Here is a 24,265-nt window from a genome sequence, read left to right as displayed (position 1 = left end):
AAATATTTCATTAACTAATATATTTTACTAGTAATCATATATACTATTAGCAACTAAAATTTCATGGCTACAAGGTAGTAATAATGGATTTCTTGAAAGTACAATATTATAGTGAATGAGTTGGTTGGCCACTACGGTGGTTGAGTCAACAAGATATTTGGCATGATAGCAATAAAGATATGAGTGGATGCCCAGTAGACGTCCAATGTGTCATCAGTTAAACAGAGTAGACAAACTGTACATGCATTTTTCAGTACAACAGTAGCTGTGCTGATGCCCAAAAAGGCCGATACCCATTGGACATAAGCTGAACACAGCCAACGGGGAAAGCGCTGTGTTCAGTATGCAGCTCATCAATGTCTTGCAGGCAAGGAAGCTCTGCAAGTGAGCCGCGGCCACTCGACACCGGTGAGCTGGCTTCCACTGCAGCAGCCCCGTGCGTAGAGGCAGCCGAGTTGCCCTGCATGAGAATTGCTGTGATACATGAGATCGTGACGTGGACCCAATGTAGAAGGGGCAGATCACAACAGTAGTGTCTGCACAGAACAGAGGCAGGCAGTGGTAGCGGCAGTGGCAGTGGCTGTACAGTCCTGGATGAAGGTCAGACCTCCAGGATGGAAGGCCACCAGCAGCCGAAATAGGCTCCCCAAGTGGACTTCCAGAGAATGTTAAGTCCACAGGATCGGACTAGGTGCTGGCAGCAGGGCTGCAGCTAGCTGTGGCAGAGTCCAGTGAGGGTGACAGGTTGAGCCATGTAGACTTGTAGACTCATGAACTCTTCCACCTTTGTATTGATGTTGGCCCCTCCTTGAGAGTGGTGGCTGACAGACTGCAATACCCTTGACTAAAAATGACTAGTATGTGTACAGTCTTGGCCCATCCTTGTTTTGCTACAACATTGGTTTTTATCCCGTTAGTCGTAAGAAGTCCATGACTCGGATGTGAATTAACTGGGCTAATATGTCCACTCTGATAGTGCCCTGCAAGGTAGTAACTGTATAGCATCATAGCGCAGTTCTTGTTGGATTGGCAGCAGTCCCTGTTGCAATAATGTTTGGTCACTTCTTTGCTGACCCACCTATGTGGCCACTTGCATTAGCCTTGGCAGGTATCTCAATTTTTACTCAGCTGCACCCAATTAATTACTTGTGGCCCAGCAATTTTTAGAATATAAACCTAACTTGAATTACATATGAAAACATTTTTAATGGCAATACTTCCAAAACTGCAAAATTTGAAACAAGACAAAGCATTCTTTACTTAGGAGAATGGGGCTTTAGAATAAGATATATAAGCCCAGAATCAGATACATATTAGCAGTATCTAAATTTTGATGGTACATGTTCGCATTAATCTTATATGTTGAATATGCATTTGCATTTATTTTGTTTTTTTTTCTCTAAAGAGTGTTTATATCATGTTCATCACTCAAATGTGAGTTATAATTTAAACAATAGAGATCAGCAAAAAAGAAAAAATAGTATTTATGTTAGGAGCAGTATCAGGAAAGTGGATATGTTCCACCTTGCCACCTTTCATCTGTGCTAAATACTCATTTTGGTCATATAATATTGCTTAACTCAGTAAATCTAATCACTGTAGGCGATATTATATGGACTGTGATTAATTAATTGGTGACGGTACCTCATGTTGTTGTGGTTATTGGAAATCACAATTTGTGAAGTGTTACTAGCATAGCATAAGACTTAGCTATGGCAAAGTAGTACAGAAATTAAATGAGGCATCTTTGATCCATATGAGATTTCGTTGCAGGAAATGGAAAATTCTTGGGGACTGCAGAAAAAAGTAGACTTCTGCATTTTACACAATACTTGTACTTTGGATTAATAATTCATATGCATTCAAAATTGAATATAAGAGCTGCAGTCTTAAGTAAAGAGAGTAACAGGCTTTATTTCATTTGTAGGCTATTTTTTGCAAAGCTGCAAAACAGAGTGCTTACAATGCACTTGTGACGTTGATCTTGAAATATTTGCAATAAGATCATACTCGTACGATGTAGTGACAAATGCCGCAGTCCATTGCATTACTTCCTTGTATAACTGAAAAATTTGAAAGACATGCAGCTGTAAATATGAGGGCATGCTGCAAAGTAATGCCTTTGAATTAATTGTGTGAAGACCCTAAAAGCTTTTTAAATAAAACAAATGTTATCAACATACTACATCTTTACTATTCTTGTCTACTTATTTGTAGGCCTCTGCCATAGAGACACTGCTAATGTGACATGATGATGTGTGATGTAACTATGTCAGTGCATGAGAAAAGGTGTGCTGTACTTGAGTTTCTAACTACAAGAATGTTCATCCACACACAGAGCACCCTCTCCTTCAACATAATGCCAGACCACACACGAGTGCTACGACATCTGCAATAATCTGATGCCTTGGGTCATCGATAATCCTCCATACAGTCTCGACTTGGCCCCATCTAATTTTCATCTGTTTCAAAACCTTAAAGAACACCTTTAAGACTCCACTTTGATAGTAATGAAGTGGTGCAAAGGTGTGTACTCAAAGCCAATTTTTAATTGGTTGGATTCAGATGTTCTCGAATCGGAAGTCGAAACCTGTTTCTGTTTGTCGGTGTTCTTCATTGGACTGTTGTCACATTGTATGCAATAGATACCTATGGTGTTCACTTGTATCGGGAAGTTACTACATCCTTTTTTCAAATTGGGTAAGACAATTGTTTATTACATTTTTCCCCATTTTTTTCATAACTCCCTTGTATACTTCAGGATGCAGCTATAAGCGGCAAAACTGGTCGTTAACAATAAAGGATCATTTAACAGCTGTTGCAACTCTTCATGTCTCAAGATGTATTTACACACTTGCAGCTGCCCAGAATATTAAACACCAAGTAAAAATTTAGATTGAACTTAAATAGGAATGCCAGAATGTGATGCAACAGCTCTCCCAAATTGTGGGAGGAAGTAAACAACATCCAATTACTTGCCCTCAAATTTTTGAATTTAGGATGTGTTCATTATTTAAGCCACCAATTAATGTGCTGTGTTTACTCTCATTTTGCTTTTCATTCATTTGTACTTCAGGTAATATATTAGAGCATGCTCAAAATTTCAACCAAAGAGTCTCTTCCAGTAATAGTAGAATCTCATTTTGGGCTGATGCCAATGCAATCCATTAAAGTTTGGGCATGCAGCCATACAAATTCCTATTCTTCTACTGATACCTCGGTCATGTGTCTTCCAGCCCGAAGATACGTAACACTAATATCAGGGGAACTCTTGAAGTTTGCACAGCTGCAGGCATCAAATTTAATGGATTAATCATTACACTGTGAAAGCATGATAATGGCATATTTTGATTATGTTCGTAAGTGATACAGTATCATTGGTTCAATAGTGAGTAGTATCAGTTAGCAGCTATAATTAATCGATAGAAAGCATTCTTCGAATCTTGAAGAAGATATTCTTTCCCCTGTATGCCACTTCTACACACACCACCATCTTGCCCCAAACCATCCATCCCACTAACACTGTCCGTCTCTCCACCACCGTCCATCTCTTACCAAAAGTTCCACCCTCTTGCACACATGTCCATCACTCTCCTTATGAATGCACCTTTTGCCCCATGTCCCTCTTTTCCCCATGTCCCTCTTTTCCCCATGTCCCTCTTTTCCCCATGTCCCTCTTTTCCCCATGTCCCTCTTTTCCCCATGTCCCTCTTTTCCCCATGTCTGACACTCTCCCCACATGTCCTTCCTTACCCAATATCTGACCCTCTCCCCCCATGCCTTCTTTCTCCATGGTTCCCCTCATAACTACCTCTCCCCCAGGGTCACTCCCAAACTACCTCTTCCCCAGGGTCCCTCCCACTCCATGGAGCACCTACCTCTCCCCCCCCCCCCCCTCCCCCCAACCCCAGATCCCTTCCACTCTCCACACAGGTCCCATCCTCAAATCACCAGGTCCCTCCCTCAAATCACCAGGTCCTTCCCTCTAATCCCCAGGTCCTTCCCTCCCCACCCAGATCTCTCTCTTTCTCCCCTGGTCTGGCCCTCTACCAACTTGGCCCCACTCTCTACACCCCTGGCCACTCTACACCCCTGGCCACTCTACACCCCTGGCCACTCTACACCCCTGGCCACTCTACACCCCTGGCCACTCTACACCCCTGGCCACTCTACACCCCTGGCCACTCTACACCCCTGGCCACTCTACACCCCTGGCCACTCTACACCCCTGGCCACTCTACACCCCTGGCCACTCTACACCCCTGGCCTCTCTACACCCCTGGCCTCTCTACACCCCTGGCCTCTCTACACCCCTGGCCTCTCTACACCCCTGGCCTCTCTACACCCCTGGCCTCTCTACACCCCTGGCCTCTCTACACCCCTGGCCTCTCTACACCCCTGGCCTCTCTACCAACTTGGCCCCACTCTCTGCCCCCCTGGCCCCTCTGCCCCCCTGGCCCCTCTGCCCCCCTGGCCCCTCTGCCCCCCTGGCCCCTCTGCCCCCCTGGCCCCTCTGCCCCCCTGGCCCCTCTGCCCCCCTGGCCCCTCTGCCCCCCTGGCCCCTCTGCCCCCCCTGGCCCCTCTGCCCCCCCTGGCCCCTCTGCCCCCCTGGCCCCTCTGCCCCCCTGGCCCCACTGCCCCCCTGGCCCCACTGCCCCCCTGGCCCCTCTGCCCCCCTGGCCCCTCTGCCCCCCTGGCCCCTCTGCCCCCCTGGCCCCTCTGCCCCCCTGGCCCCTCTGCCCCACTGGCCCCTCTGCCCCCCTGGCCCCTCTGCCCCACTGGCCCCTCTGCCCCCCTGGCCCCTCTGCCCCCCCCTGGCCCCTCTGCCCCCCTGGCCCCTCTGCCCCCCCCTGGCCCCTCTGCCCCCCCCTGGCCTCTCTGCCCCACGGGCCCCTGTGCCCCACGGGCCCCTCTGCCCGCCTGGCCCCCCTGCCCCCGTGGCCCCCCTGCCCCCTGGATAACCTGCCCCCCTGGCTCCCCTGCCCCCCCGCCCAGGCCGCCACCACCCCCCCCCCCCGCCCCGGCCACAAACCCCCCGCCCCGGCCACTGTCCCCCGCCCCGGCCACTCTCTCCCACCCCGGCCATTCCCCCCTGCCTTACCCCTACCTCCATGGTCCCCTCCTCCCTGTGGCGCCCTTCCTTCGTGTGGCGACCCCCATCACCTCCCTGCCTCTCCCCCACGCCCTGCCTCTCCCCCACGCCCTGCCTCTCCCCCACGCCCTGCCTCTCCCCCACGCCCTGCCTCTCCCCCACGCCCTCCCCTCCCACCTGCCACGAGCCTCTCCCGTGCAGGTCCGTCCCCTCCCACCTGCCACGAGCCTCTCCCGTGCAGGTCCGTCCCCTCCCACCTGCCACGAGCCTCTCCCGCCCCCTCCCACCCGCCACGAGCCTCTCCCGCACCACCCACCAGCCACGAGCCTCTCCCGCCCCCTCCCACCCGCCACGAGCCTCTCCCGCACCACCCACCCGCCACGAGCCTCTCCCGCACCACCCACCCTCCACGAGCCTCTCCCGCACCACCCACCCTCCACGAGCCTCTCCCCCCCCTCCCTCCCGCCACGAGCCACCCCCCTCCCACCCGCCGTGTCCCTCTGACCCTCCCCCCTCCCACTCGCCGTGTCCCTCTGAGCCTCCCCCCCTCCCACACGCCGTGTCCCTCTGAGCCTCCCCCCCTCCCACACGCCGTGTCCCTCTGACCGCCCCCCTTACCACTCGCCGTGTCCCTCTGTGCCTCCCCCCCTCCCACTCGCCGTGTCCCTCTGACCCCCCCCCTCTCACTCGCCGTGTCCCTCTGTGCCTCCCCCCCCTCCCACTCGCCGTGTCCCTCTGAGTCTCCCCCCCTCCCACTCGCCGTGTCCCTCTGAGTCTCCCCCCCTCCCACTCGCCGTGTCCCTCTGAGCCTCCCCCCCTCCCACATGCCGTGTCCCTCTGAGCCTCCCCCCCCTCCCACTCGCCGTGTCCCTCTGAGCCTCCCCCCCCTCCCACTCGCCGTGTCCCTCTGAGCCTCCCCCCCCCCTCCCACTCGCCGTGTCCCTCTGAGCCTCCCCCCCCTCCCACTCGCCGTGTCCCTCTGAGCCTCCCCCCCTCCCACTCGCCGTGTCCCTCTGAGCCTCCCCCCCCCCCTCCCACTCGCCGTGTCCCTCTGAGCCTCCCCCCCCTCCCACTCGCCGTGTCCCTCTGAGCCTCCCCCCTCCCACTCGCCGTGTCCCTCTGAGCCTCCCCCCTCCCACTTGCCGTGTCCCTCTGAGCCTCCCCTCTCCCACCCGCCGTGTCCCTCTGAGCCTGCCCATCCAACCCGCCGTGTCCCTCTGAGCCTGCCCATCCAACCCGCCGTGTCCTCTGAGCCTCCCCCTCCAACCCGCCGTGTCCTCTGAGCCTCCCCCTCCAACCCGCCGTGTCCCTCTGTGCCTCCCCCCTCCCACTCGCCGTGTCCCTCTGACCCCCCCCCTCTCACTCGCCGTGTCCCTCTGTGCCTCCCCCCCTCCCACTCGCCGTGTCCCTCTGAGTCTCCCCCCCTCCCACTCGCCGTGTCCCTCTGAGTCTCCCCCCCTCCCACTCGCCGTGTCCCTCTGAGCCTCCCCCCCTCCCACACGCCGTGTCCCTCTGAGCCTCCCCCCCCTCCCACTCGCCGTGTCCCTCTGAGCCTTCCCCCCCCCCTCCCACTCGCCGTGTCCCTCTGAGCCTCCCCCCCCCTCCCACTCGCCGTGTCCCTCTGAGCCTCCCCCCCTCCCACTCGCCGTGTCCCTCTGAGCCTCCCCCCCCCCTCCCACTCGCCGTGTCCCTCTGAGCCTCCCCCCCCTCCCACTCGCCGTGTCCCTCTGAGCCTCCCCCCCCTCCCACTCGCCGTGTCCCTCTGAGCCTCCCCCCTCCCACTCGCCGTGTCCCTCTGAGCCTGCCCATCCAACCCGCCGTGTCCCTCTGACCCTCCCCCCCTCCCACTCGCCGTGTCCCTCTGACACTCCCTCCCTCCCTTCCTCCCACTCGCCGTGTCCCTCTGACACTCCCTCCCTCCCCCCCTCCCACTCGCCATGACCCTCCCTCCTTTCCCCCCGCCGTGGCCCTCTGACCCTCCCCCCTTCCCACCCTTTTTGCCCCTCTGACACCCCTCCCCCCCTTCCCACCCGCCTTTCCCCTCTGACCCTCCCCCCTTCCCACCCTTTTTGCCCCTCTGACACCCCTCCCCCCCTCCCACCCGCCTTTCCCCTCTGACTCTCCCCCCTCCCCCCCTTCCCACCCGCCGTGCCCCTCTGACCCTCCACCCTCTCTCTCTGTCACTGCTCTTCTCCCTCCTCCGTCTCTCTCTGTCACTGCTCTTCTCCCTCCTCCCTCTCTCTCTCTGTCACTGCTCTTCTCCCTCCACCCTCTCTCTCTTTGTCACTGCTCTTCTCCCTCCACCCTCTCTCTCTCTGTCACTGCTCTTCTCCCTCCACCCTCTCTCTCTCTCTGTCACTGCTCTTCTCCCTCCACCCTCTCTCTCTCTGTCACTGCTCTTCTCCCTCCACCCTCTCTCTCTCTGTCACTGCTCTTCTCCCTCCACCCTCTCTCTCTCTCTGTCACTGCTCTTTTCCCTCCACCCTCTCTCTCTCTCTGTCACTGCCCTTCTCCCTCCACCCTCTCTCTCTGTCATTGCCCTTCTCCCTCCACCCTCTCTCTCTGTCACTGCTCTTCTCCCTCCACAATGTCCGCCCTCTACCTCAGCTCTCTCTGTCCCCACATGCCTACATGTGAATGAAACAAGTCACTTGCTTTTTCCTCAAGCTTTCAGCTGTAGTGTACATAAGTGTTGATGTTATATTTCTAACCAATCCTTGGTATACTTAACCTGCTCTTTATTTATGAATGAACCATATATTTTTTATTCCAAATATGATTTATTGTCTGTTGTTTGATGGAACCTGGAAGACAAATATTAAAGAAATGCGTCTGTGAATTGTACTGATATGGCTATGGTCTGTTACCAGGCAGATTAGTCAAGATTTGGGTGCCTGATTAACAAAGGAAGTATTTATATATTCAATAGTTTGTGTGAAACCGATTATTTTTGTGTTTTTATTTCAAATTTGTGTGTTAACTAGTTGTGTAACTTCATTCCATAAATAAAAAGACTGCTGTGTATAATATGTTATCTTCTAGGTTCTCAAATGCAAAGAAGTGCTCCAATGGAGGAAGGGCATTAATGCAGTTGGATTTTACACAGTTCCTAACACAGCTGGACAAACTTGTGATGATCCGCCCAATACCAAATAAAGAATATGTAGAAATGTATGTAAAAGCTTACTATCTTCAGGAACCTGCTCTAGAAAAATGGATTAAAGAGCATAATGTAAGTTTATTTTGGTATACTTGTCACATAAATGTTTGCTTCCCAATGTAGTTAAAATTTTTGCTAATATCTGTTAACAAATTTGTCATGTGAGAATGTTCTGTAATTTGACACCTGCTGTATAAACAAACATAATTTTTCAAGTTACCCCATAGTTAAACAGGTGCAAAAACTTTCTGAGAAAGTATTCCTAAGATGTCTTGCAGACAGTTTGCAAGCCAGGAAATCATTTTAATAGTTTTGCGACTAACTGCGGTAACATGTGCTGTTGCTCTGGAGTGTGTTGCACACTGTATTCCACTAAATAACATTCTTCCTTATGCTTTTTGTTTTAGAATTTGTTTCCATTACCATAAATTAATAACACAATAGTATATCATTATATTTATGTGAATTATACACTATCATGGCAGTGACAGAAGGTGCTCTGTATTGTGAACTGCTTAAGAGTAGCTAATATATAAGTACAATGTTTTGGAAGTTTTATGATCACTGTTAACAACATTTTGCTTTGTATTTTACATTCTGGCATTCAAATTTCTGGGGTCACTCATGGCAGTTGCAATCTGATAGTGCTCTACTGTACGCACTAATGGAGCATCGATCTGTCAGTTTTCTTGCTATGTAAGTTTTTAAAATTTAGCGAAGGAAACATGAAATCCCAGTCTGTCATCTTAGAAAAATATATTTTATATGTGTAGTGGTAGTTGTTATAACAATACAATGAGTGAACTTCAAATAAGTGGAAAAAATGTTGGTTTTTGACATGTTTGTAAATATGTGAAATGGAATACAGAGACTGACATCAGCTGTATAAAAGTCTTCGGAGAGATGAAATATTCTTCAACTGGATATATAATCCATTCGTTTATGACTCTTCATGATTGACCACACCAAAAAACCACGTTATTCTACACAGGACTGACTCCTAAATCTATTTAGGATGGGAAAGATTTGGTTTCCTGCTGGGTACTAGAACATGTGGAAATTGATAATAACCACAGCCAAAGTGATGTGCACAGTTCTTACAGTAGTACTATGTACTATCCTCATATTATTTACAGTGTCCTTGTTGTGAGGAACAGAGTCATACTTTTGTGTCAGCAGGAGGATAACTGGCTGTAAATCAGGGATAAAATCTGATATTGTTGAAACATACTGTCCAGTTGTGGTTTAGTTCCTAACTGGCACAGAGTTTGTATCAAGTGCTGTTACCTCTCTTCTGAGCAGGATACTGCCCTCTGATGTGCACACTGTGTGTGGCATCTGACTGCGTGTGTGCTGTATGTAAGGAGAGTACACTTAGTTTGCCGATGAGAGGACATCGACTAAATTTTTATTCATCTTCACAGCTTTTTTGCAGTATGTAGGGGAAAGTATGCATAACTTTGTCATCATTAGGACGATTTAATTAAACAACCCTTAAGTTAATAATATTTGTCTTTCTGTTTGGCTGATTTTCAAACATTTACTGTCTACTTACTGAAACTTGGCACTAATTGTCGCGCTGTTTTGTTCCCACAGCCACAGCAGCAGTAGCAACAACAACAACAAGACACCAGTAAACCCATAATGGTCCTTATCTGTGGTGTTTCAATATTATGAAACTTTTTTTTAATATAGATTGAATTTTGATTTCACAAAAAGTCAGCTATTATTTAGGCTACAAACAGTGATGTGTCAAACAAAAATCTTTCAGGTCATTTAATTATTACACATAGGGAATAGAAATTATGCTGTTCTTAAAAGTGTAAATATATTTATTTTTGTAAATTTGTTTAATTGTGTGTTGTTTTATAAAAATATAATTAATTTTTGTAGGAGTACTCCAGTAAACATTTGTTGGCCCTTGTGAGCTGTACGTGTCAAAATCGAAAGAAGTCACGCTTACGCCTTTCCTCATTGATTGAGGAACTGGGGAGGTGATGATTGGAGTACCTTTGTATGGTCTTTCTGAGTGAGTGAGTGAGGTATGTGGCTCCACTGATTTCACCCTTTTTTAATTTCTGTAAAACGTAAGGACCAGAAGTGCACACATGTGCGCGCTTGTGTGTGTGTGTGTGTGTGTGTGTGTGTGTGTGTGTGTTTTTGTTTCTACTTGTAAGTAATACCATAAATATTATTTGTTTAAAATATCATGGATTTTTAAATAACTATATTTTTGTAGAATTAAGTAAGCTTTTATCCATTTTCATATGAAATAGTTTCCAAGTTTTGGGAGTGTAGATTGTGTTGCGGTTCATTGCTATGCTGAACGGTGTTTGCCTCAAATGAAAACCTTAAATATTCTTTAAATATTATTTATTGTGCAGAAGTGGTACAAAGCTGTATCACTTTTCAACATAATCTCCCCCATGTTCAATGCAAGTCCTCCAGCACTTATGAAGTGCATAAATTCCTTTAGAAAAAAATTCTGTTGGTAGTCTGCGCAACCATGTGGCGTACCTCTTCATCAGAACGGAACTTCTTTCCTCCCATTGCGTCTTTGAGTGGTCCAAACATATGGAAATCGCTTGGGGCAAGGTCTGGTGAGTATGGTAGATGAAGAAGACACTCAAAATGCAGGTCTGTAATGGTTGCAACTGTTGGACGGGCAGTGTGGGGACTTGCATTTTCGGGTTGCAAAAGGAAACCTGCTGACAGCATTCCACTTCGCTTTGATTTGATTGCAGACTGCATATGATTTTTTAGGAGATCTGTGTATGATGCACTGGTGACGGTGGTCCCTCTAGGCATGTAGTGCTCCAAAATGATGCCTTTTTCGTCCCAAAAGAGTGTCAGCATAACCTTCCCTGCTGTTGGTTCTGTTCGAAACTTCTTTGGTTTTGGTGATGAGGAATGGTGCCATTCCTTGCTCGCTCTCTTCGTTTTCAGTTGGTGGAAGTGAACCCAGGTTTCGTCCCCAGTAATGATTCTTGCAAGGAAGCCATCACCTTCTTGTTCAAAGCACCGAAGAAGTTCTTCACAAGCATCAACACATCGTTCTCTCATTTCAGGAGTTAGCTGCCGTGGCACCCATCTTGCTGACACTTTGTGAAACTGGAGCACATAATGCACAATGTGGTGTACTGACCCATGACTGATCTGTAAACATACAGCAGTGTCATTCAGTGTCACTCGGCAGTTTTCCTTCACTATGGCTTCAACTGCTGCAATGTTCTGTGGAGTCACAACTCGTTGTGTGTGACTGGATGAGGAGCATCTTCCACTGAAGTCACACTATTTGTGAACTTCCTACTCCATTTGTAGACTTGCTGCTGTGACAAACATGCAATACCGTACTGAACCTTCATTCATCAATGAATTTCAATAGGTTTCACACCTTCACTATGCAAAAACCGAATTACAGAACGCTGTTCTGTCCTGGTGCAAGTTGCAAGTGGGGCGGCCATCTTTATACTGATTCTGCAACGGTATGTGTGCATCTGCACCATGCTGCCACCTACAGGCCATTCTGCACGTTCTTTTTAGCATGCTTACCAACTTACAGCATAACGGCGCGAAATTGCAATTTGTTATTACAAATTTAAAGTTTTCATTTGACTCACCCTCGTATGTTTCATCAGAAGTTCTGCAATTGTTATATACTTTAGCAATTGTCAACTAATTTCTTAGTTTAATTTTCCATTTCTACATTTACAGTTTTTAAAGGTCTCAGCTTCTTTGTATTGCTAGATTATTTTTTTTTTACTTTTTTTAACTTTCAGCAGATATTGAGCAAACTCTGGAGTACGGCATTGAAATGTAGCGAGAAAGTTTTGTATTTTTCATTCTCTGTGGGTATTCTTTTCTACTTTATGTTACTTTTTTCTTCTGAAGTGACCAGTCCACAAAAAATAATAATTTACTGGTTGTTACCTTACATGGTGAACTGATGTGTGACTCAGTGCTTAAGTGCCAGACTGTGGATCCCAAGGGTCTCATGTTTCATCATTGGTTAATTCTAGAACTTTTATCTTTCACTTACCACTTCATCCCATACTGTTATAAGCAGCCTGAATACAGTTAGACAGTATTTCAGTTTTACTTTTTACCTCAGATGGTTTTCAAAAATGTAATGTGATGAATCATTCTCATGATCATTCATGTTTGTGTAACAGACTGTTATATGTAAACCCCTATCATTTACAGAACACCTCAAAGTGCTTCTACATCTACATCTACATACATACATACATACATACATACATAGTCTGCAAGCCACCTGATGGTATGTGGCGGAGGGTACCTTGAGTACCTCTATCGGTTCTCCCTTCTATTCCAGTCTCGTATTGTTCGTGGAAAGAAAGATTGTTGGTATGCCTCTGTGTGAGCTCTAATCTCTCTGATTTTATCCTCATGGTCTCTTCATGAGATAAACGTTGGAGGGAGCAATGTACTGCTTCATTCCTCGGTGAAGGTATGTTCTCAAAACTTCAACAAAAGCCCGTACCGAGCTACTGAGCATCTCTCTTGCAGAGTCTTCCACTGGAGTTTATCTATCATCTCCGTAACATTTTCGTGATTACTAAATGATCCTGTAACGAAACGCGCTGCTCTCTGTTGGAGCTTCTCTATCTCTTGTATCAACCCTATGTGGTAGCGATCCCACACTGGTGAGCATTATTCAAGCAGTGGGCGAACAAGTGTACTGTAACCTACTTCCTTTGTTTTTGGACTGCATTTCCTTAGGATGCTTCCAATGAATCTCAGTCTGGCAGCTGTTGTACTGACGATTAATTTTATATGGTCATTCCATTTTAAATCACTCCTAATGCCTACTTCCAGATAATTTGCTGACCTGCTATATTGTAGCTAATTGCTAAAGGATCTTTCTTTCTGTGTATTCACTGCACATTACACTTGTCTACATTGAGATTCAATTGCCATTCCCTGCACCATGCGTCAATTCATTGCAGATCCTCCTGCATTTCAGTACAATTTTCCATTGTTACAATCTCTCGATATACTGCAGCACCATCTGCAAAAAGCCTCAGTGAACTTCCAATGTTATCCTCAAGGTCATTTATAGGTATTGTGAATAGCAACGGTCCTACAACACTCCCCTGCGGTACACCTGAAATCACTCTTACTTCGGAAGACTTCTCTCCATTGAGAATGACATGCTGTGTTCTGTTATCTAGGAACTCTTCAATCCAATCACACAGTTGGTTTGATAGTCCATACGCTCTTACTTTGTTCATTAAGCGACTTGGGGAACTGTATCAAACGCCTTGCGGAAGTCAAGAAACACGGCATCTACCTGGGAAGCCATGTCTATGGCCCTCTGAGTCTTCTAAAGACTATGGATTATCCTTCTCTTTTAACTGCCCAATCTTAGGAACATTCTATGACCTTAATGTACAGTCTAGTTTCACTTGTCAGACACGAGGAACCTCAGTTATTCATAGTGAAGGTGGAAAACATTAGAGGTTTAAAACAGTGCTTGGCACCAGCAGCGACACATCAGTACGTTAAGGTAACTGTGTCCCCTACAAGTGATGCTTATGTTTGCTACATTGAATGTCCTGTAATGATGAGGCGCAGAACTCTAAACTTAATTCTTGTTTTTCTTTGAAGTAGGATCATTTAAAGTTTGAACGTAAAGTTGTTCTCAGTCTGCAGGTTGGTTTAAACACCACACTGATTTCCTAGGCATGGTCCTATTGTAAATGATATGCCTTTGCCTTCCTCTGACCCTCAAACCAATTTCATTAATCAGTTGTTTACTAATTTTTCACATTAATATGTCATCGACAGATGTGGAACAAGTGATAAATGACAGAAAAATCATAATCATGTTGCAGTATAAATAGTGGGTATTCATGTGCACACAATGTTACACCCAAGTGTACACAGTGTTACACCATTTTAAGTCCTCAAAAGGAAAAAATACTTGAAAATAAATTGACCAACAGGGTTAAGACTGTACTTGAGCGAACTTCAGAAGTGAAACTGTATGCAAAATTGGAAAGAACTATGATAAACCAAAGTCAATATATTGTTATCCTTAAATTAGTTATTGTGTGTTTTGGCTGTACTGAATACTAGTGATGTTAATTTAAATAAGGTTGGAATAGAAGTTTATAGTTTTATGTCAGTTGCTCTCCTCCAGGAACTTATGAATAAGGCTTGGTAAAACTTTTAGGAAATACTAAAAGTAAACCTATATTATGAGTGTTCGTATGAAAGGATATGAAGCATAGTAACAACTAAACTGTTTGAAATTTGCATATGCCACTTTGAGATAATTCAGTGAGACATCTAGGGACACAAGTTTAGTGTCTCCTCCCCCTAAAAATTTCAAAGATGTGCCCACAGCAAGCAAGCTGATATTGTCTTTTTCGCTGTACGAGTTATGATACTCATTGGATTCCTTGTGAACAGAAAAACCATTAACAGTGACATGTACTGTGAGACACTTCGTAACCTACACAGTTCCATCAAGAGCAAATGGCCTGGCCTGCTCAGGGAGGGAGTGATTCTGCGCCACAATACTGCATGTCCACACATCTCCTAGGTCACACAAAGTCCAAGTGGGAGCAGCTTGAGCATCTGCCCTACAGCCCAGACATGTTGCCCTGTGACATCCATGTGTTCGGTCCACTAAAAAAATATCTGAAAGGGAAGCACTTCAACTTGGATGCTGAACTGAAGGACACAGTGGAGGACCGGCTCCTGTCACAGCCACAGGAATTCTGGGAACAGGGAATCCTTCAGCTCGTGAAACACTGGGATTGTTGTGCTCAGACCTCTGGTGATTACTTTTGAATAAAGACTTTAATTATACTAACAGTATTGTTTCATACCTTTTCTTCTGAACACCACTGTCACATTGTAACCACACTCCAGTCCAGATCCAACAGCATGGTCACCAATGAAATACAACACCTACTACTGAATGCACATTTATTACGAACATCAGTGTACAGCCAGAATGGGACTGGTCTGGACGGAGTGTACAGCTATTTATACAAATGCCAGTATTTATGCTGTTATGTTTACAAATGCTGGTATTTATACAAACATTGAATATTGCAGAATGTGCAAACATTACAAACATAAGATATTTCAATAACCTCATGGAAATGATAAATATGAAGTAACAAGTAATTGCTGAGGCTGAGGTTTTAACTGGTGACCTGCAACATGCTGCGTGCACCAGAGCTCACGGCATTGCGCCCTCTCTGGGAGAAACAGTGAGCCACTATTTTAGAATTCCTCAGTGGAGCCAACTACAGCACCCTGCGTCTAGATCTTACCAGTGGTCCTCTGTTTGGCAGCATTGTCAGACCGTCATGTTGGTATGGTATCTTCACTATGATGAGCATTGAATGTAGCCCCTCCCATTGAGGCTTTGCTGTTGATGAATGGGTCTTCAGTTTTCTTGAACCTTGACCTGCACCTCTGGACTGTGGTAGGGCTTGATATGGAACACGTGGACAATTTATCTGCACCTTCGTCTTCTTCACTAAGGATCACATGTGTTGTATGTAACATTTGACAAGCAACAAAGTATATGAAATGGCCAAAAGTAGCACTTTAGTAACTTGTTTGACTGTTCCACTTTCCGCACAGGAGTAAAAATCCGTACCAAGTCTCTTAGGCCATATCTCACTGGCTGGTGCTTGGTGTTATAGCGCTCAGTGATTCTCCTGGGTATCCAGGGTTGTCATGTAAGCCATCTACTTTGCTTCTTTGGTCGTGATAGTGACGTTATTGGGATAGTTATCCGGAGTGTCATCCTTTTTGCAACGGGTACAGTGTATCCATTGAGATTATTTTGAAAACGTTGACAAGATTAGCACATCATTTGACAATAAAAATAAAATTGAAGGATATTTTGTGACCTTACAAAAGCCTTTGGCTCAGTAAGTCATGCACTTCTTATCCATAAACTTGACAGATATGGAATTAGGAGTAGTGCTTTACATTGGCTTACTTCATACATAGCAATAGGAAACAGAGTGCTTGTCTCTACAAACTCAGCAAATTATTGTTCCAAATGGAAGACAGTAACACAAGGTATCCCTCAACGTTCTGCCCTAGAATCTGTTGTGTTTCTATTCTGCATTAATTACCTATCAATAAATATAAATGCCCCATCATTTTTATTTGCAGATGACACATCTGTACTAATTGAGAAGCATGAGCCAGAAACTGTCCCACTCTGCATCATCAGTATAATAGATCATGTAGAAATGTGGTTTTATCTTGATGGATTAACCATGAATGTCCCAAAAATCCACATGATCCAGTTCAGACAAAACAGTCAACATTCCAGGAAATTAAAATAAACCATAAAAATCAAAATCTAGAAGTGGATTCTATGAAATGTTTAGGATTAAATGTAGACAAGAATTTAAATTAGAATAAACATGTGGAATATCTAGTAAACTTTACGTTTGCAGTGAAAATGTTAGCTAATGCCACTGACATGGATACAAGAAACATTGCATACCATAGCTGCTTCCAGTCAGTTGTAAAGTTTGGTATTATTTTTTGGGGCAATTCAAACAACTTAATGCACATACTGAAATTACAAAAAAGAATTTTTAGAAACATGTATGCTATGCAGCCAAGGAAATAATGTTCCCCGCTATTTAAAAATATGAAATTATTAACAGTATTCTCCCTATATATCTGTGGTATTATCATTTTTTTATGTAGTCATTTAAAATTATGCAAGGAGAACTGTTTTGCTCACACTTGTAAAGCAAGAAACAAAGAAAATTTTATACTCCATACTCATGGTTTAAACTTTGGATTTGCCAGTAGCCTGTGTGTATGTCCATAATTGAGAAAGATTTTGCTCCTTTCATGCTGTCAAGGATGTCATAAATGTGCAGCAATGGATAGGCATCATCTTTGTGATTTTGTTCAGTCGTAGTGGGTAGTCGACATAAAAGTGCCACATGCTGTCCCTCTTCTTCACAAGGACCACTCTCTGAAGGCTCGGTGATGTCATCTTCCAGCATCTTCTCCACTTCTCCTGCATTATCCATCGTTCAGCTGGCAACACACTATACGAGCCTTGGCGAATTGGTGGATGGTCCCCAGTGTTGATATGGTGTTTTACCCTGGACCACTCTGCCTTTTCTCCACTCCAGAGTTGAGCACATGGGAAACCTGATGCAGAATGGCTGTCACTCACCTAAGTTGTTCCTTGGTCAGGCCAGAGAGCAATTGACAATTTGATAGTAGCATCCTCCACTGCATTGTCTGTAGTGGTAGCAGAGCATGATTCTTTGTTGATGACACTAAGGTGCCCTTGCTGGATGGGTTTGGCTGTACACACACACACACACACACACACACACACACACACCTACCCTTAGCGTTGAGTTGTGGTTGCTTGTGACAATTAGTAATCCAAAGTACTCCTAGACCATCTACCATGTTTATCATCATCATTAGCATGTTAATTTCTTGGAGAGTTCTTTTATGAGCCTAAGTAACTTGTTGCAGTTGACAAACGCTTCATAGTTTAACTGAGAGTCTTGACTGACAAATGGAACTCATTTCGTTGATGAAGGCAGGACATAATCATCTTCAGTGGCAAACACCCACACAGAACAGTCTTTGTTATGTATGCTTGTTGGAATAGCTTTGTAAATCCGGAGCTCTGACCTTCCTCAGTCTATGGCTGCTTGTGATGCCTGCAAGACTACATTCTGTTAAAATGACAAATTAAAACTGCTGTGTTCAGTCATTGATAGTTATTTTTGCAGTATGTTTTCCTGTCAGCTGGACATGTTTCACATTTGCAACTTTCAGCACAACCATTTTTTTATCACAGTACATAGCCTCCTTTAGCTAATGACATTACAGAAAAAGTAGTACCCAAGTCAGCTAGCACCCAGACTAGTTGACCATTGATGATGATGATGATAGTGAAATTTCCTGACATCTTGATAACATGTCTGTGGAGGATTTTCATTTGCAGTTGCAGTTGCCTCACGTAGTATTACTGAATTTCGGAGCTAGGCGAGCACCTGGTACCTCTGTACGGTGACAGGGAATGGCTATGGTGTGTTGCAGAGTGATCTTGTCCAGAGTACAGCCATGAGCTTTGTCTTACAGGTCGAAGATAATCCTCCATAGTTGACTGGTATGACTACAACTATTGTGAGGGTTGACGTCTTGCAGCATAATAATTGCTGAACACTCATCTTCCTTCTTTGCAGTAGTGCTCGAAATGCCCAGGGTGTCCACAGTGAAAACAGACAAGCGTGTTCTCCTCCATATTCTAAATGTCCATTCTTCTATGGGGCATTTTACATGATGGAGATGTGGGTTGTACCGGCATTGGTCGGATGCGGGTTGTTTGGCGACGGCAGTGTAAGCCCGAGTTGCCCGAGTCCATTCTTCATGGCATATTCAATGAATGGCAGAAAGTAATGCCAAAGATTGATAACACCACTTCCTCAACATCTCTGTTACCTCCTGACATATGGAGTTGACATCCATGGGCTCAGTGTCTTGTGTAATCAGAGTGACAGTTCTGGCTAATCTACATCTACACAATTACTCTGCAGTTCACAGTTAAGTGTCTGTCAGAGAGTTCATCGAATCACCTTTAAGCTACTTCTCTACCGATCCACTCTCAAATGGCGCACGGAAGAAATGGATGCTTAAATCTTCCCATGCGAGCTCTGATTTCTCTTATTTTATTATGATGATCGTTTCTCCCTGTGTAGGTGGGCACCAACAAAATATTGTCACACTCTGAGGAGAAGGTTGGTGATTGAAATTTAAGGAGATGGTCTTACCACAGCGAAAAAAGCCTTTGTTTTAATGACTGCCACCCCAATTCATACGTCATATCCATGGCACTCTTTCACGTATTATATCCAAGGCACTCTCCCTTATTACACATTAATGCAAAACAAGCTGCCTTTCTTTGAAATTTTTGACGTTCTCTGTCAATCCTATCTGATTTGGATCCCACACCACCCAGAAATACTCGAGAAGAGGGAGGACAAGTGTAGTGTAAGCAGTCTCTTTTGTTGACCTGTTACATTTTCTAAGTGTTCTGTCAATAAATCACAGTATTGGGTTTGCTTTCTGCCCAACATTATGTGATTGTTCCAGTTTAAGTTATTTGTTATTGTAATCTGTAAGAATTTAGTTGAATTTACAGCTTTTAGATTTGTTTAATTTATTGTGTAATTGAAATTTAGCAGATTCTTTTTAGTGCTCATCTGGATAACTTCACACCTTTCATGCTTTAATGTTAATTACCACTTTTTGCACCGTACAGATATCATATCTAAATCATTTTGCAATTCGTTTAGATCATCTGATGAGTTTGTATGACGGTCAGTGATAGCGCCATGTGCAAATAATCTAAGAGGGCTACTCAGATTGTTTCCTAATTGTTTATGTAGATCAGGAACAATAGAGGGCCTATAACACTTTCTTGGGGAACACCAGGTATTATTTCTGTTTTACTCAATGACTTTCCATCAGCTATTATGAACTGTAACCTATCTGACAGGAAATAATGAATCCAGTCACACAACTGAGGCGATACTCCTTGGGCGTGGAATTTAGTTAGAAGTTGCTTGTGAGGAATGGGGACAAAGCATTCTAGAAATCTAAACATATAGAATTAATTTGATGTCAAATGTCTATGAGCTGGTTGTGTTTCACAAGAATGATATTTTCTGAATCTTTGTAGGCTATTTGTCAATAAATCATTTTCTTCGAGGTGATTCACAATGTTTCATCACAGTATATGTTCCAAAATCATACTGCAAATCTCCTATTTTATTTCTTGGGGATTGGTGTGACTTGTGCAACTTTCCAGCCTTTGGTAGTGAATCTTCATATGAGTGAGTAGTTGTATATGATTTGCTAAGTATGGAGCTATTGTTTCAGCACATTATTAAAGGAACGTGACTGGTATACAGTCTGGACTCTGGACTGGAGGCCTTGCCTTTCTTCAGTGTTTAAGCTGATTTGCTACTCCAAGGCTATCAACTTCTAAGTTCTTCATGTTGGCAGTTGTTCTTGATTCGAATTCTGGAATGTTTACTTCATCTTTTTTTGTCGTAGAATTTCGGAAAACCGTGTTCAGCAGCTCTGCTTTAGTGGCACTGTCATCAATGACATCAACATTGTTATTGCATAGTGAGGGTATCAATTGTGTTGTGCCATAGGTGTACGTTACATACTACAAGCATCTCTCTGGGTTTTCTGCCAGATTTCGAGACAGAGTTTTGTTGGGGAAACTATTAAAAGCATCTCACATAGAAGTCCATGCTAAATTTCAAGCTTCTGTACAACTTCGCCAATCTTGGGAATTTTTTGTTCTTTTAAATTTGGCGTGCTTTTTTTCGTTGCTTGTGCAGTATTTTCCTGATCTGTTTTGTGTACTGTTGGGGATCAGTACCATCTCTTATTAATTTATTTCATCTCAACTGCCTTCAATACTGTTTCTTTGAATTGAAACCACATCTGGTCTACACTTTCATAGTCAGATTGGAAGGAATGGCGATGTACTGTTAGGAAGGTGTCAATCAAATTTTTATCTGCTTTTTTTAAATAGCAGTATTTTGCATTTATTTGTGGCAGGTTTGGATGTTACAGTATTCAGTCCAACTACAACCACCTTGTGGTCACAAATCCCTGTCTCTGTCATGATGCTCCCTATTTGGTCAGGATTATTTCATGCTAAGAAGTTAAGTACGTTTTTGCAACCATTTACACTTTGAGTGGGCTCCTGAATTAGTTGCTCAAAATAATTTTCTGAGAAGGCGTTCAGTACAATTTCGGACGACATTTTACACCTACCACCAACTTTAAACATGTATTTTTGCCATCATATTGAGGATAGATTGAAGTCACCACCAACTATTATTGTATGAGTGGGATACCTATTTGAAATGACACTCAGGTCTCCTTTGAACTATTCAGCAACTGAGTCTGGGGTTTGTAAAAGGAACCATTTATTAATTTACTCTGGTTGTCAAGTATAACCTCTTGCCATATTAACTCACAGGAACTATCTACTTCGAATTCACTACAAGGTAAACTACTACTGACAGCAGTATACACTCCACCATCGACTTTACAGTTAGGTCCTTTGTAAAAATTTTGGCTGAACTTATTTCCATCTTTTGCCAGCTTTCCGGATCTATAATGATTTGAGGTTCTGTGCTTTCTATTACCACTTGGAGCTCTGATACTTTTCTGACATGGCTATGACCGTTAACAATTACAATATTGATTGTTCCTGTGTTGACCCTCTTCCTGTGTTCATCCTGCACCCGTTGAAACTGAAGCCCTTTCTGCACTTGCCCAAGATCTCCTAACTTAAAACACTCAGTCCCCTCTACACAGTCCCTTCTACAAGTGTAGATGATTCCTATGTGTAGTGGACTCCTAATCGATTCAGTGGAACCTGGAAGCCCACCACCCTATGGACAAGTCAAGGAATCTGAGCCTCTGATTCATACCCTCCACTCAACTCTGTACCGAAAGACCACAGTCAGTTTTGTCGACAATGTTACACATGGTGAGCTCTACCTTCATCTCGTAAGAAAGACTGGCAGTATTAACTACTTCAGTTAGCTGCCTCAAACCAGAAAGAATTTATTCTGATCAAAAGCAACACACATCGTTAGTACCAACATGAGCCATCATCTGCAGGTGGCTGCATCCGGAATGACTCCTTCTAATGTGCACCCGTAGTGCACACTGGATTCCTTCCCTCCCTTTGCAGACATATCCCTAAGGGCCCCCATTATACACCTAACATTAGCGCTCCCAACTACTAGTAATCGCACCCCCAGTGAATGCCCAGACCTTGCAGGCCAAGAGGATGTCTCTGGACCAGGGTGAGTGACTACACCTGGCTCAAGGACTTCGTAAGCTACAAACAGTGCCTGAAACCTGTTCATCAGATGATCCAGGGAGGCCCTCCGATCGGTGCTTTGGAAAGTCTTTCACTGCCAGCTACACCTTGGAATGACATCCCACTCTGCTACGGGAGAGGGATCAACTTCAGTGTGGGCAGTACGCGAGTTGGCCACAGTAGTGGACCAACTGGGGGACACGTGGGTCATGCTGGACTTCCCTCCAATCACCCCTTCTGGCCCCCTACAGTGACGCCAATTGGCAACATCCTCGAGCTGTGTGACCAAAGCCAACACCACCTGGAGCTGTGAACGAAGGGTCACCAACTCTGCTTGCATCTGAACACAGCAATCACAGTCAATATCCATACTAAAGACAGGCTGATAAATACATCGACACACAGGAAGTATAGGAGTTGATACTAAAGAACAGTGATGAAATTTAAAATAACTCACTTTTTATGAGAAGCTGTGTCAACTCACAGTACTCTGATGAGCTGTTGCTACAATGAGAGGTACCACTTGACTAACTACCAAAGAAATGCATGGTATCATGCAAACAGCGGTTCTGTGCGAAAGGGTGGAACTTTGCCTGATAAATACACAAACATGCACGAAATACAAAAGTTGATGCCAAAGAAAACTGGTGAAATTTAAAATTTTATAAGAAGCTGTGTGAATTCTCAGTACTCTGATGAGCTGTTGCTATGAAAGCTATCACTCGACTGCTGTCTCTCTTCTCTTGCGATATGCTTGTATGAGAGAGCCAAGGTCTTCATCATAGGGACCGCATTCAGGACTCTTTTCTTTTGCATTTCCTCAACGTGATGGCACTGCTCAATGAATTCTGTTGTTGTAACACACACTGGTGTCAAAAATTAAAACAACAAATGGAAATTTTGCGATAAGAATACAGAATGTAAACAACTGCACATACATGACGGTAGACAAAAATGTTCTAAATTTTTTCCGACATAAGGAATTTGCACACACATTCCGGCAACTTGTTAATATGCTCATTATAAGGTGTGACCACATGTGGCAGTAATACAGGCCTGACGACGACTGAGCATGCTGTGAATCATGTCATCAGTCTCATGTTGAGGCAATAACACCCATTCTTCCTGCAAAGCTGCTCTCATTCTTGAAGAGCAATTGTTGGATGCTGACGTCATGCAAGCCATCTCCCTAGTGCGTCCCAGACATGATCTATGGAATTCAAATCAGGTGGGCAAGCAGGTCAAACCATGTGTGCAATATCTTCCATTTCCAAGAAAACACCAACCGCCCATGTTCTATGAGGTCGAGCATTATCGTCCATCAATACAAAGTCTGGGTCTACAGCTCTTCTCAGCAAACACACATGATGTCCCAAGATCTCGTCGCAATACCTGACAGCAGTTAAATCTTTCCAATTAACCCATACAATTTCATGAAGAGGGGTTAGAGTGGTCAACATAATCTCTGCCCACACCATTAGGGGTCCTCCTCGATATCACTCTTTCCACAATGTTTAGGTCTGGAATAGTGCTCCACATTGACTCCAGAGAGCGAATCCATTGAGAATCACTCCCTAGAGTAAATCGGGACTCATCTGTGAAAACAACATTGGACCACTGTTCGACCGCCCAGGTGGCATGTTGATGACTCCTCTCTATATGTTCCCTTCTGTGAAGACGCGCCAGAGGTAGACATACAGCAGGTCTCTGACAATAAAGGCCACTCTGCTGAAGCCTTCTGCGCACTGTTTGCCTCAATACGACACATCCAGTGGATGCTGCGAGCTCACATGCCAGTTGCTGTGCAGTACTAAGGTGGTACTGTTATGCCCTTAGAGTCAAATAACGGTCCTTTCTTCTGAAGTCACTCCTGGTCACCTCTGGCCTGGTCTCCAGGATACAGTTTTGGTCTGTATACACTGTCGCCACATCCGAGAAACAACAGAATGATTCACATCAAGCTGTGGGGCCACATCAGTTTGTGACTGTCCTGCTTCCTTTCTTTGTATGGCCCTCCACTGCAGAGAGTCTGGTGGGCATCTTCTCTGTGCCATACTGCACCGTCTGTGACTGTGTACACAGTGATTGTGGATGTGGGGCT

The 24,265-nt window shown here is 44.9% G+C and overlaps 1 protein-coding gene across 7 annotated transcripts in view; it reads left to right on the top strand.

Moving 5' to 3' along the window:
- Positions 1-24,265, top strand: part of LOC124555258 (syndetin) — a 145,461-nt gene that overhangs the window by 107,665 nt on the left and 13,531 nt on the right. For all 7 annotated transcript variants that reach the window (XM_047129122.1, XM_047129125.1, XM_047129124.1 and 4 more), the window contains 2 exons: positions 8,135-8,324; positions 10,146-10,294. In XM_047129122.1, coding sequence (XP_046985078.1) covers positions 8,135-8,324; positions 10,146-10,250 — 295 coding nt within the window. In that variant the 3' untranslated portion in view covers positions 10,251-10,294. The remainder of the gene's footprint in view (positions 1-8,134; positions 8,325-10,145; positions 10,295-24,265) is intronic.

This window comes from Schistocerca americana, chromosome X, assembly GCF_021461395.2.
Source record: "Schistocerca americana isolate TAMUIC-IGC-003095 chromosome X, iqSchAmer2.1, whole genome shotgun sequence".
NCBI lineage: Eukaryota > Metazoa > Arthropoda > Insecta > Orthoptera > Acrididae > Schistocerca > Schistocerca americana.
This window is presented reverse-complemented; position numbering and strand designations above follow the sequence as displayed.